At 34.0% G+C, this 14,399-nt stretch overlaps 1 protein-coding gene across 1 annotated transcript in view; it reads right to left on the bottom strand.

The window, feature by feature from the left end:
- Positions 1 to 14,399, bottom strand: part of ANAPC10 (anaphase promoting complex subunit 10) — an 87,637-nt gene that overhangs the window by 30,898 nt on the left and 42,340 nt on the right. The window contains exon 4 of the mRNA XM_077755926.1: positions 13,409 to 13,529. Coding sequence (XP_077612052.1) covers positions 13,409 to 13,529 — 121 coding nt within the window. The remainder of the gene's footprint in view (positions 1 to 13,408; positions 13,530 to 14,399) is intronic.

Below are 14,399 nucleotides of genomic sequence, written 5' to 3'. Positions count from 1 at the left end.
AAAAAGTTAAAAACAGAACTACCTTACAATCTAGCTATACTATTAGTATCCAAGAAATACAATTAGATATTTCCCCAAAGAATACAAAAAATACTAATCAAAGGGATATATGTACTCTGATATTTATAGCAGCATTATCTACATAGCCCAAGTGTCCACTGACTTGATGAATGGATAAAGAAGATATGGTATGTATGTATATGTACACACACACACACACACACACACACACACACTGGAATATTACTCAGCCATAAAAAAGAATGAAATCTTGCTATCTGCAACTACCATGGATGGACATAGACAGTATTAGGCTAAGTGAAATAAAGTCAGGCAGAGAAAGACAAACACATGATTTCACTTATGTGGAATTTAAGAAAACAAACGAGCAAAGGGGGTGAGAGAGAGGCAAAGAAACAGACTCGTAACTATACTCTTAACTATAGAAAACAAGCTGATGGTTACCAGAAGGGAGGTAGGGGGGATGGGTTAAATAGGTGATGAGGAATAAGGAGGGCACTCACTGTGATGAGTACCAGGTGATGTACGGAAGTGCTGAATTACTTCACTGTACACCTTAAATTAGCATTACACTGTATGTTAACTGGTATTTAAAATAAAAACTAAAAAAACATACTCCATAAAATTATTAAATACATGGAAGAAGGGTAAGATTAGTGCATAAAAATATATATACAATTATTAAGTAGGTTACAAATTTGACTTCATGGTTCCTGGCAGCCAAAGCAAAGTGGGTATCATTACTGGTTCTGATATGGTATAGAGACTTTTCTACTTATAAACCGATTAATTTCCAAAGAGCTATCATAAGTCCATTTAATAATATGTGCAAATTTTTAAATACAAAAGCAACTGCTAGTATCATCTACTGATGACTAACAGAGTTGCCATACTTTGTTCCCCAATCGCTGCTCCCTCACAACAGGTATGTTATGCATATCTACCAAAGTCCCTACGCTGAAGAGCCTTGAGCAGAAGAACCTGTGTGTATGTGTAGAGTAACAACCCAAATGCCTTCCTGAATTCAGATCTGAAGGAAATTTTTACTCTGGATCTGTATTAAAAGGCCACTTTGAGATATAATGGAATACATCCTCAACAATTTTCTTAACAGAATTACAATAGTAACTTTTCTCATTTCCTAGGTATCTCAATGTAGGCCTATGGATTACCACTGAAGAGAACTTCTATAAATGCCAATTTTATAAAATAATGTAGCCAAAATATAAAACTTATAATAGCTTAAGAACATGCGTGTCTTTCAAGCAGCTCCCAATTAAAAAGAAAGAAAAAGACAAGACAAGAAAGTAGGAAATTCAGCTCCTTGAAGAACAGTTTAAAGATCTAGAATGAGCTTTTAAGACTATCGGCATCACAGTTATTGCTTATGCAAGTTTTGTGTGTAACACCTCTGACTGTAATTCATAAAATAGGGAACTAAAACTTTCAGGTTAAGTTTTGAGGTTTTAGTAATTATATCTAAAATGAGTATAGTAGTTAGTGGACAATGAAAACAGATATAGTGCTTTTTAAAAGGGCTATTTTTCTCATGAATCTCAAAGAAACTGCAACTAGAGGGATAAGTCAAAGACCACCATTATTATTGTATATGGCATGTGTAAAAAGAGACACACTATGTAAACAACATCTATTGATTGCCTAGATTCACTACAATTGAGATGAGAGAAAAAGCAAAAACAGGACCTTGAAGGATAATATACTCTGTCTGAAAAACTTGATTTACTCTAAACACACCACCTACTACTAAATAGTCAGAGTACCTTTTCCTCAACTTCAGAGGAGGTTACTGAATCTGTATACTTAGGTTACCTTATACAAAACTAAAACTCAGTTAAATTAAAGAATAAAAGATTCTGTTAACAGGGATTCTTTTTCTTAATTATAGTAAAATAATACTTTTTAGTCTAAATATTTTACAGGATTAGAATCTGTGTTTTCAAAGTTGCTTTCTAAATACAGATAAAATGGATATATAATATACTAAAATGGTATTTCAGTAGTTATTGCTTATAAATTTCTGTTATAACAATTTTATTGATTTCTATTATAAAATTGGAACTGTATTCCTACATAAAAAATATTAAGGTACTCATTATTATGAAATCTCAACAAGTATGTAGTCTTAGAGAAGTAGGGAAAACAGAAGTTGCCAGCATGTTATAATTAGTTCATATGAGCTCAACATGCCAGTCAAATCCTATGAAAATTTGTTATCCTGAGTGATACAGAAAGAGATAAAGAGTATATTATATATTTTCATTTTTAGAAAGAGACAATTTTTAGGGTAGTTTTGATTCACAGCAAAACTGAGAGGAAGGTACAGAGATTTCTCATACACCTCCTGCCCATTCCCCCACCACCACATGCAGAGCCTCCCTCATTATCAACATTAGAGTTCACCCTGGGTGTTGTTCATTCTGTAGGTTTGGACAAATGTATAATGACATGTATCCATCATTTTGTATCATACAGAGTATTTTCACTGCCCTCAAAATCCTCTGTGCTCTTAATTTGGTGGGGTGTCTGTTAAAGTCTTTGGCCTAGAGGTTGCTTTCTTATTGTTGAGTGTTAAAAGTATCGTGTATATTTTGGATAACAGTCCTTTATCAGATGTGTCTTTTGCAAATATTTTCTTCCAGCCTATAGCTTGTCATTTCATTCCGTTGATACTATGTATTTTCAACCTGAAAATATCTGTTGTCATGTGAAATTTCACTTATCTGATGGCAAAGAATAGGAATCTATGGAATATATAAGACCCAGCGTTAAGAACTTACACTCTTCATTATCAAATAAAAGTAATGGAAAATTTACATGGTTACTTAGTAAAAAACATATCAATTTGGAATGCGATAAAAGACCTCAGGCTCAATAAACATTGAGCTAACATATTATCTGGACAATTTCCCTACTACCGTCTCAAAGTTATGGTGCCACTTAGTCTGAATCTAGATCTTGTTCTCATCAGAGTTCCTGGTGGATCTCCTCTGCCTAGTGCCTCTGTCCTACTTAAGCAAGCACCAAAGATCAAGACTAGGCTGTGAACCATTCAATTAGCTAATTACCATTCTAAGCTAATTTACAAAGTAGACAATTTGTTCTGAAAATGGTACTGAGATTACTGAACCACTGCTTCTGTTTTCTACCACCCACAACTGCAAGCACAGGAGGGAAGGCCACTCAACCCACCCCTCAAGCCTACAGACCCTTGTATGATGATTTTTCTTAACTCCCTTAAGAAGGTAAAATGGCCAAAGAAGAAAGAATCAATTGGCTTATATTCCCATAGTTTCCACTCCAATATTCTCATTCTTTTATTTAGAGGCTTGGAGGATTTTTTTTCTCTTTTTCCTTAGAAATTTTATCCTCCAAATTACAGTGTTTTTGGCTTTGTTTGTTTTGTTTTGTTTTATTTTGAGAGAGAGAGAGAGACAGAGTATGAGGAGAGGAGGGGCGGAGAGAGACACACAGAATCCAAAGCAGTCTCCAGGCTCTGAGCTGTCAGCACAGAGCCTGACGTGGGGCTTGAACTCATGAACCACGAGATCATGACCTGAACTGAAGTCATATGCTTAACTGATTGAGCCACCCAGGCACCCCAAATTATAGTGTTTAAAGCTCTTTACAAAATCATTAAGCAAAAGCAATCAGCAGAAATAAAGAAAAGCAAATATTTGTAACTGTTTATGCTGAAAGCATTAGCATTACAGAATCAATTTTCAATAGAATATATCAGAAAGTTAATACATTTCAAAATTCTATAGTCAATCTATCCCCTGTCACTACTAGCTCATTTCCTCAGCTCCACACTTCAATGTTTCTGAAAAAATTTAAAGAAATACTTTGGTAACTTACAATCTGATGTGATGTTAAAGAAAAGATGGAAGGAATATGTATTGCATATTGATTCCCAGTTTTACCACTGACTTGCTGTGTAAAATTGGGCAGCTCACTCTGCGTCTCATTTGTAAAATAGTGGGCTTGCACTTTATTAGATGCTGTTAACTCGCGGTCCTTTCGCCACATCCAGACATAGCTTGTTTGCCCAGCATATTTTTAAAAATGGGAAGTTTCTGTATTTTAAAAATTGGGAAATTTCATATTCAAATCCAGATTTCTACTTTCTTTTTAAAAAAATTTTAAGACTGACAACACCAGGCCTACACTCCCATGAGGCAATAAAGGCTGAAACTGAATAGAAGTTACTCCCTTTGCATAAAGGCATGGAACCTCGCATTACATTACCTGCCTGATTGTGAAGCATCTAAGTTTTTGATGAAAAACATTACCTCTGAAGTTTCTTTCAACTCTAACATTTAGAGTGAGGCACAGAGCAAAAAATCCTTTTAACCTAAGTCTCAACTTTCCTTGAATATAGGGATAATAACATCTGATCACCACTTGAGCTTTGGAGACAAAATGAAATAGTATTATTGACCGCTTAGCACAGTGACATGCATGTTGAGAGTGCTTTAATAAACTAGAGGTGACGCATACAAGTAGCAGTGAACGAGAGGATTCAAAAACAATTCTATGATGGTTAATCCAATCTACATTAAAACTGACATGCTGATTCAGCTCAGGTCATGATCTCGTTCGTGGTTTGGGAATTCAAGCCCTATGTCAGGCTCTGCGCTGACAGCTCGGAGCCCGGAGCCTGTTTTGGATTCTGTGTCTCCCTCTCTCTCTGCCCCTCCCTCCTCCTTCTGTCTCTCTCATTCTCTCTCTCTCTCTCTCTCTCTCTCTCTAAAATAAACATTTAAGACAAAATTTTTTAAATTAAAAAAAATACCATACAATCCCACTTCTGGGTATATACCCAAAAGAATTGAAAGTGGGGTCTCAAAGAGATATTTATATATGCACATTCATGTTCATAACAGCATTATTCACACCTCGTGTGGAAGGTCCATCAACAGATGAATGGATAAACATAATGTGGAATATTGTTTAGCCTTAAAAAGGGAAGATATACTGTCACATGCTGCAACACAGATGAACCTTGAGGATACTGTGCTTGGTGAAACAAGGCAGTCACAAAAAGACAAATACTACAAGCCCATTTATATGAGGTATCTAAAAGACTATCCAAACTCATAGGAAAAGAAAATAGAATGGTGGTTATCAGAGGTTGAGGGGAGGGAAAATGAGGAGTTGTTGTTTCATGGATATAGATTTTCCATGTTGCAAGATGAAGTAATTCTGGATATGTGTTGTGCAACAGTGTGAATCTACTTGACACTATTGAACTGTACACTTAAAAGCATTAAGATGGTAAATTTTAAGTTATATGTTTCTTATCACAATTAAAAAATTTTTAATTTCTGAGAGAAGGAGTCAGATTTGCCCAGGAAATCTTCTCTGAAGCAAACTATACAAGCACGGATCAGCAGCAAGCCTAGGGACTGACTGCTGGTACACTTATTGGCAACTTTTTATTAAACGCCTACTGTTACCAACACTGTGCTAAGTTCTCAGCCAGTGCGTACTCCTTCCCTGTTCAGCTGGCCATACTCACTCACTAGGCTTTCCTTATTTAAAAGTATCTCTAAAACCATGGCATTTTTACTTTTGTAAGTAAAGTGTATATTTTTATTGCCTTGTATCCTGCTATATGGTTAAAGGTTTTTTTGTTTATGTTTTTTTTTTTTTTTTGGTTTTCTTCATCACTGGATGTTAATGCTGTCACTCTGCCTAAAAAAGAAACAGTGCAGTTCTTCTGGAAGTGCTGCAAAAGAGCACTTGAAAAAAGCGACTCTAGGGCACAATGCTCTTAAAAGAAACCTCATCAACTTCAAAGTTTAAGTAACCATCAGCGGTACAAAACCTTCCGATTTAAAGCATTATGAAACAAAACAAGAATCTCCTTCAGAATCTTCTTACTTGGCCCACATATTGGGGTAAGAAAAGTTGGAATTCCTGCTATTAAATAATTTCATTGGCCTCATATCTATAAATGTAGAAACTATTACTCCAAAGAGTGATTAAGCTACTTGCAGAAGCTGCTTACTACAGAACTGCATTAAATAAATTGCCTATTAAAACATGTAACACAGGCTTAGGCAGGAAGGTTTTCAGTCCCTATCTAAGTGGTCACTTCTGCCCATTCTCAGCTTCTATGACACTGTCTCTCAATTTTCTTCTTGTCACTGGCAGTTCCTTTCAGCTTTTTCTCAATGAATAATCTTTTTTCTCCCCAGCCCTTGAATAGTAGTATTTCTGCAATTCCAGCCCTGGCACTGTTCTTTTTCGCTACACACACTCCCTGAATGAATTGGAACTCATACCTAAGTTTCTACTTGCACGCTAACTCTCAAATCTATACCTTTAACCTAGACTTCTTTCTTCAGGTTCAAATCCGTGTACCTAACAACCTCTTAAAAGGCCCTCTGTCAGAAAAAAATAGCAGAAATCAGTGGCAAAAACTAATCTCATTAGTTTAACCTCTCTCACCATCCCTGATGTTCCTTAACTCTGCATTCCATTTCTAATTAATGGCAAAAATCCACCAGTTGTCAAACATGAGAAGAATTCTAGATGCTCTCTTCTACCTACCTGAACGCCCTATGTACATTCCCTATACACGAGAGGTAACAATCAGTCACAAGCCTTTTTGATTCTACTTCAAATACATCCCTTTCTTTTGAATCCAATTGCCATGGCCTTGGTTAAATCCTAATTTTCACCTGGATACCGCATATCTGGTCTTCACATCACTCCAGCCCTAGCAGTTCCAACATTGAACTTTATCAATTCTACTCATTTAAAGTCTAAACTCCCTAGAAGATTGACAGTAAGCATAATCTGATTTTTGCCTATGTATCGTCACTGTAACAATTACACATTCCCCACATAAATGTGAACTCCTTATGTACACAGGCCATATTACCATTACGATCACAATAAGTGTGCTGAATGTCAAGTACTTCTCCAGTCTTTCTTGCCATTCCTTCATACCTACCCAGCTTCCAGAAATATTAAATTACTTGCAGTTCTGCCATTATGCCATGCCCTCCTGCTTCTGTAACTTTACGTATACTGTGTCTCTTTTAAAATGCCTCACTTTATCCTCACCTGAGTCGTCTTTATATTAATCCTTAAGATTCAGTTGAACTGTCACCTCTTTTAGAAAAACGTTTTCCTTAACTTTTTAAGTTTATTTACTCTGAGAGAGAGGAAGCATGAACAGAGGAGGAACAAAGAGAAGAGAAAGAGAATCCCAAGCAGGCTCTGCACTTACATGTGGGGCTCAAACTCATGAACCCATGAGACCATGACCTGAACTGAGATCAAGAGCCGGGACGCTTGACCAACAAAGCCACCCAGGCACCCCTAGAATAGCTTTTTAAACCGTTGCTCCTAATATTCCATTGTGTTTCCATAGTGCCATATGTATTTATTAGACTATATTGTAATTGTGGATTTATTTGCCTATCTTTTCCACCAAACTATGAGGTGCACAGGGGCAGAAACAGTGACTATCTTTACTGTATTCCCAGTACCTAATAAAGTGCCTGGCCCTTAGTAGCCCTGAAATAAATATCTAATAAATATAGCATGAATCTGCCTTGTAATAGGAATCCCACATTACACAGCTACATTGCTACAGTCCAAGCCTGTGATCTAACAAAAAACAACAGATACAAGAATATTTCTCTCCTAAAAATATATACAACATTCCACTGTATAACATTTTAGATTCAAAAGGAAATATACCCCAAATGCATAGTCATCTCAACTCCATTTTGGAAACAGGTTATGTACATAGTCATGAATAACTCTCTTTAAATTGCATGTTACTTTTAGAGGGAAAAGAGAAGATAACATTTCCGGCCAAAAAATTATGTGTATCACAACAAAATATTCCACACTCATTTCAAAGATGTCCCAGTGTCAGTTATGAAAACTAATTTTTAAAAATATTTTCTTTTAAATTAGCTAAATTCAGTAAAAAACTATTTTTCCAAAGACTCAATAAATTAAACACAGTCCTACCAAACCAACTTATGTTTATAAGTACTGCCTAAATCATTCCATTTTATATCAAGTTGTTTAAAACAGGCTCCTCATCAGAAAGTAAATATAAGTAGATTTTAAGATCGATGGATAGAGCCAGAGACTCCGTCTGCATCTTCTTACACCACCACACACATTAATGGAACTAAAATTATAATCATAAATGTTATGTTAACAGAAGAGCTGACTTTTTAACCACTTTTGTCAAAGTACCAAATATGGACTCCCATAGCCATGCTACTGATTCAAGACACAAGGAAGAGAGCCAAAAGGCTCGCCCACGTGGAAGAAATGAAAAATATCATTACAGCTCTCTTAACATCGAAGACTTGTTTCAAGCTTCCTCTTAAAAAAAAAATCATTTGGTAACAGCTTTATTATCTGAAGACAAAAACAAGGCTTAAAATTCACTTAAGTGCTCAGCCGTGTGCTCCATTAATATTCCATCCTTTTGCGGTCACAAATTTTAGAAGCAAAATGTTAACAATGAATCAAAAGGCAACTTTCACATATGCTGAAAATATCTGATTCAGTTAAAAGTTGTTTTTTTACAGAACTGTATAGAAATAATTTTGAAAACAGTTTCAAACAGAGAAGATGCAAACCACAAGAGACTCATAAATACAGAGAACAAACTGAGGGTTGATGGGGCACTGGAGGGCAGGGGAAAATAGGTGATGGGCACTGAGGAAGGCACTTGTTGGGATGAGCACTCGGTGTCATATGTAAGCAATGAATCATGGGAATCTACTCCCAAAACCAAGAGTACACTGTATATACCGTATGTTAGCTAACTTGACAATAAATTATATTTAAAAAAATAAATACCACAGAGTAACTTATTTAAAAATAAATAAGTAAATAAATAATTTTGAAGTCTGTCATTCTATGTCTAATAAATCATTTTAGTATCATATTTGAGTGCAAAAAAATTTTTAATGTTTGTTTATTTTTGAGAGAGACATATACAGAGCCCAAGCAAGGGAGAGGCAGAGATAGAGAGGGAAACACAGAATCAAAAGTGGGCTCCAGACTCTGAGCTGTCATCATGGAGCCCGACACAGGGCTCGAATTCACAAACCGTTAGATCATGACATCAGCCAAAGACAGATGCTTAATCGACTGACCCACTCAAGCACCCCAAGTAAAAGAATTTCTATAATCGTTTTAAAAAGAGGAACAACTCGTTAGCAAACTGAAAAAGACTAAGTTTTCTTGAATTTTAGCTGAAGATGCTTTCTACAAAGTTAAAATGGTCACATGTAAGATACAGTATTCTTTGTTTTTTTGGTATAAATGACAAAAAAATTTCCTTCGCACATATTTTTCCTTCTGAGAACAAAGGAAAAAAAACAGCATTAAACCAAAACATAATGCTAAAACGCAAATGATTTAAAAATTTTAAAACTGTATTTTTATTTGAAAACTTCTCTTGAATAGCTTCCTTAAGAACACGATGAGCATGACTTCCTGCATAAAAGTTAATAAAAATGAGATGAAGTGTTTTGAGAAGATAATGCCATAAAGACTCTAAAATGCTAAGTCCTCACTCCTTTATAGAAGTAGTCTTGTGTGGAGGTACTAAATCACAAATATCTCAGAAATGTTATGTCGTTAGTTCCCAATTTCTGAAGGATGGACAATTTTAAAAATACGAGAGAGCAGCATAAATGAATTCAACTTTGGCATAAAAAATGTTCTATCTGGCCAAACCTAGTTTTAGTATCTTGTAACCATTAAGCAGAAAGTTTAAACCTTATGTCCATTTTAAGTCCCTCCTGAGGTTTAGAGATTGAAATACACATTCTAGGGGTGCCTGGGTGGCTCAGTCGGTTAAGCGTCCGACTTCAGCTCAGGTCATGATCTTACAGTTTGTGGGTTCGAGTCCCATGTTGGGCTCTGTGCTGACAGTCAGCTCAGAGCCTGGAGCCTGTTTCAGATTCTGTATCTCCCTCTCTCTCTGACCCTCCCCTGCTCACGCTGTATCTCTCTGTCTCTCTCTAATAAAAAAAAAAAAAAGAAAGAAAAAAGAAATATGCATTCTAGACTAGTAAAGGAAAGGCCTGCTCTTCATAGAGGTTTTTCAGCAGAGGTTACAAAGATCAGGATAGAATATATAATAGTAAAAGAATAATTTTTTGATAAATAGAGTAGCCATTAGCTTTTCTTACCCTGAACTACATTTTTGTAAAAGTTACTACTTGAAATCAATAATTAAATGACAGAAAATAGGTTTTTAGAGTGTTTTAAGTAAACAAATCCATAATTTCTAGTAAAAAAGGAAAACCTATTAAACACTCCAATACACACTAAACCCTCCCGTGGGCAAGCCTCCATGGAAAAATATAAAAAGATTTAGTTGGATTTTCCACTCAGTTAAATCAGTCCTATAACTAATGAAATGATGGCTCTAAAAACCTCATAAGAGTTAACACTATTTTAATCACTTGTCTTAGTATCTGAGTTAGAAGAAAGACTTTTTAGAAATAAGAATTTAGATCCCATAGAGTAGTAACGTAAGAAAATAAAATCATAATCTGCTCATCTTCCCTTAAAAAACAAAGTGATATCAGATTATTTCTTTAACTTAGAAAAAAAGGGTAAACGGAGTAAGGCACATATAAAGATGTGTAATTAAAAGATAAAGTATACTTTATATCATGTGCTGCAAAGGCGGTACTAATATTTTAAAGCAAAATCCAAAAATTATGGTTCCTTAGTGAGAACTGTGGCAGAAAAGCAGTATGTTCATTAAGTTTTTCAGGAAAACAACTTACATTATCACCTAGTAATATTTAGTATTACTGGCCTCATGAGGCTATGTGGTCACTACACAGAAATATAAACACACTTGGAATAAAATTAAGAGACTACTTAAAAGAGCCCTTATTCTATATGGCTAATTTTTCAGTACTTAAATGATATAATGGAAGCAAAAACTAGATTAAAAGTATTCCACAATTGTCCAAATAGCATTTCAAGTTTCTCTAATTTACAACAGAATACAAAATATATATTTAGTACATAAACCTAGAAATCATGTATGAGGATGTACATTTCCCAAAATGTATCAAAGAATATTCGAATAAACATACTCAAAGGAAAATGAGTTACAACTAAGACTACTTAAGGTCTTATTAACAACTAGACTGAAACCAGCAATTAAAGGACAACAGTGACATCTAGTGGACTAGTCAAATACAGGCCACACACATTGTGGATCAAAACATCTTTAGTGTGCAACATATTTCAACCTGCCTGAGGACTTCCACGACAAATCTTTAATTTTAAAACAAAGTAAGTCAGCTCTTCTCCCAAAAGGCTTCTCAATATGAGTGACCCAATCATGTGATAAATACAAAATGTTTAAGAAAATATAAGAAGCACATATCTCAAGTCTTTAAAGTACTAAACACTGATTAAATGTATCATATATGACTAAAAGAAGGGCTAGCAAAAGGTCCAATGTAATTATATAAATAATAAAAATAAATAATAATAATAAAAAGAATTTAAAATATTCTGAATAAAAAAAGCACTGGGGTGAATGAAGAAACTTACAAAGAAAATGAAGAACTGATCNTATTTGTGAGTTTGAGTACAGAACTACACATTAACCAGTATGGACGGACAAAATAAGAAATGTTTTTAAACTAAAAGAAGAATCTTATTTGAGACAACTTTTCAAAAACAAATTAGTTCTCAAGAAAATTTATAGACTCATTCTTTAAAAGTAAAGGAAAATCGGGGCCCCTGGGTGGCTCAATCGAAGTGTCCAACTTCAGCTTAGGTCACATTTGGTGAGTTGAAGCCCCGAGTCAGGCTCTGTGCCGACTGTCCGGGCCATGGAGCCTGCTTTGGATTCTGTGTCTCCATCTCTCTCTGCCCCTCCCCTGCTTGCACTCTGTTTCTTTCTCTCTCAAAAATAAATAGAAGCATTAAAAAAAAAAAAATAAAGGAAGGGAAGTGCAATAAGACCAGGTGGTCATCTCAAAAAGCAAGAAACTTAACTCAAAGAACAATGAAAAAACAAAACAAAAAACCAAAATACCTGTGGATGACAATGTCCTTACTTATTCTTATTTGCCAATACATAAATTTCGCAAGAGACCACCACACTTAATAAGTAAATGATGAAAATATATGTGATTTTTATTAAGCATTTTATTACTAACTCAAGGAAGAAATATGAATGTAGAAACAGGATCTTATAAACACTAAGTCAAATAAAAGTCCAGGCCACAAATTAGCTAAAAGTCTTTCAAACATCACAAGTGCTTCCAGGTCTCTCAGAACCACCTAATTTAAAAGATTTTAATGATTATTTGAGCTCAAAGAATTTCTGACAAGGAAAAGATGAGAATGGCCAGAAACTTACAAAGTTCAAACTCATTGAAAGTATCTGAAATGTAAATATTTTGGGACTAATAACATGCAAGTCACAAAAGCATTATCCTAATAGCTTCAAAAAGTTATATAGCATATAAATAAATTGGGATCTATTCAAACAATGGACTGTAGCTCCAGAATATAAATGAACGAAGTACTTACACATGCAACAGGGATGGATTGTCAAAAAATTAGGCTGAATGAAAGAAGCCTTACAAAAAGCTACAACCTTTGTGATTTCATTTATATGACATGCTAGAGCAGGCAAAACTGATCTACAGAATGAACAAATGAATGAATGAACAAATGAATGAACAAATGAAATTAGAGCAACACTTACCTCTGAGAGTAGGATAGAGATGGATATTGATTAGGAATGAATATGAGGGAATTTTATGGAGTAAGTATTCTGTATTTTAATAGGAGTTGGGGTTATACATATGTTTGCATTTGTCAAAACTCCCCAAAAAATACATATTTAAGACTGTGCAAAATGTAATAAATTGTACCTTAAAAGATGAACCTGAAACAAGTATTTATAACTCCAGTTATCATATATCATGCTGGAATATTTGGAGTGATATGTACAAATATCTACAACTTATTTTGAAATGCGTATAAAAGGTATATGAATTGATGGACAGATTATAATAATGCAAATATAGCAGAACATTAACTATAGATAGAATTTAAGAGATGAGTATACTGGGGTTCACATATATAATTCTTTAGATTTTATTGTATATCTAAAAATTTCCATAATAAAACACTGGGAAAAAATTAAGATAACAATCAGAATTCAAAAAAAATTAAATATAAAAAGTTAAAAATGTTTTCTTATATATTAATTTTCCTTTTATATATTAATATTTTAATCTGACTAATCTAATGTCAAGTGTAACCATTTTCTAAAGGGCAAGAGTTACAGGATAACATATTTTTAAAAACGTGAAAGACATACCCGAATTTCTTGAAGATTGTGAAAATTATTTCCGACTCGGACCGAGATCTTGCTTGGAGTATAGCTTTCATCAGATTTGTAGTCTGCATAAATACATAATGTCTTCACTGTTGTTTTTCTTCTAAAAAGCAACAAAATAAAAACATGCTCTTTATCACATGGGAAGATTATGCCTGAAACATCTTCCAATCGTAGTTCACTCAAATGAGTACTTACTTCAATAAATAATTTCCATTTCTTTTCATTCTAACAATGATGAAAATGAAGAACAAGTAAAATACAGATACACATTCATACAGGCATCTCTTATCTAGAACATGGTCAAGAAACAGATTTAAGCAAATTAAAAACATTTACACTAAAATAGGTACCTTAATGTGCAAACAAGCATTAAGAATTTCAGTCTTCTTCATTTACATTTTATAACAAATAAGTTACTCTACAAGGTTTGTTTTTCTTTACTAGTTACTTAATTTCCTATGTCAATACTTGTAAATAACTAGCTAAGTAAGAAATTGAGTCCAGAAAAACCAAAATCATTTATAATTTTATAATATATAAGTATATATTATAACACATATTCTATAAAAGTATAGTTTTAAAGCAAAATTTATTATATTATACAAGAAATAAAATTCTGTGTTTAAAATATATATATCTTAGGAAAATAAGNTAGCCAAAAAACATGAAAATGTTTTCATCTCTAATAATCAAAAAAATAGAAATTAAACTACATAGACATTAGTTTTCTAATTCATACTGAAAAATATTAGTGACTGATAATACCTAAATTTGATTAGAAAAAGTTACTGTCATAATGAGCTGTTAGGCACACAGCCTTTGACCCATGAATTCAACTTCTAAGAATACATTAAGAAACAAAAATAATACAGGTGCTTAAGAAAAAAATGTTTATTACCCTGGGCTCAAATTACTGAAAAATTATAAACCCAAATATCCATCTCAATAGGTAATTATTTAAGTAAGTTAT

This window comes from Crocuta crocuta, unplaced genomic scaffold, assembly GCF_008692635.1.
Source record: "Crocuta crocuta isolate KB4526 unplaced genomic scaffold, BGI_CrCroc_1.0 scaffold112, whole genome shotgun sequence".
Classification (NCBI taxonomy): Eukaryota; Metazoa; Chordata; class Mammalia; order Carnivora; family Hyaenidae; genus Crocuta; species Crocuta crocuta.
This window is presented reverse-complemented; position numbering and strand designations above follow the sequence as displayed.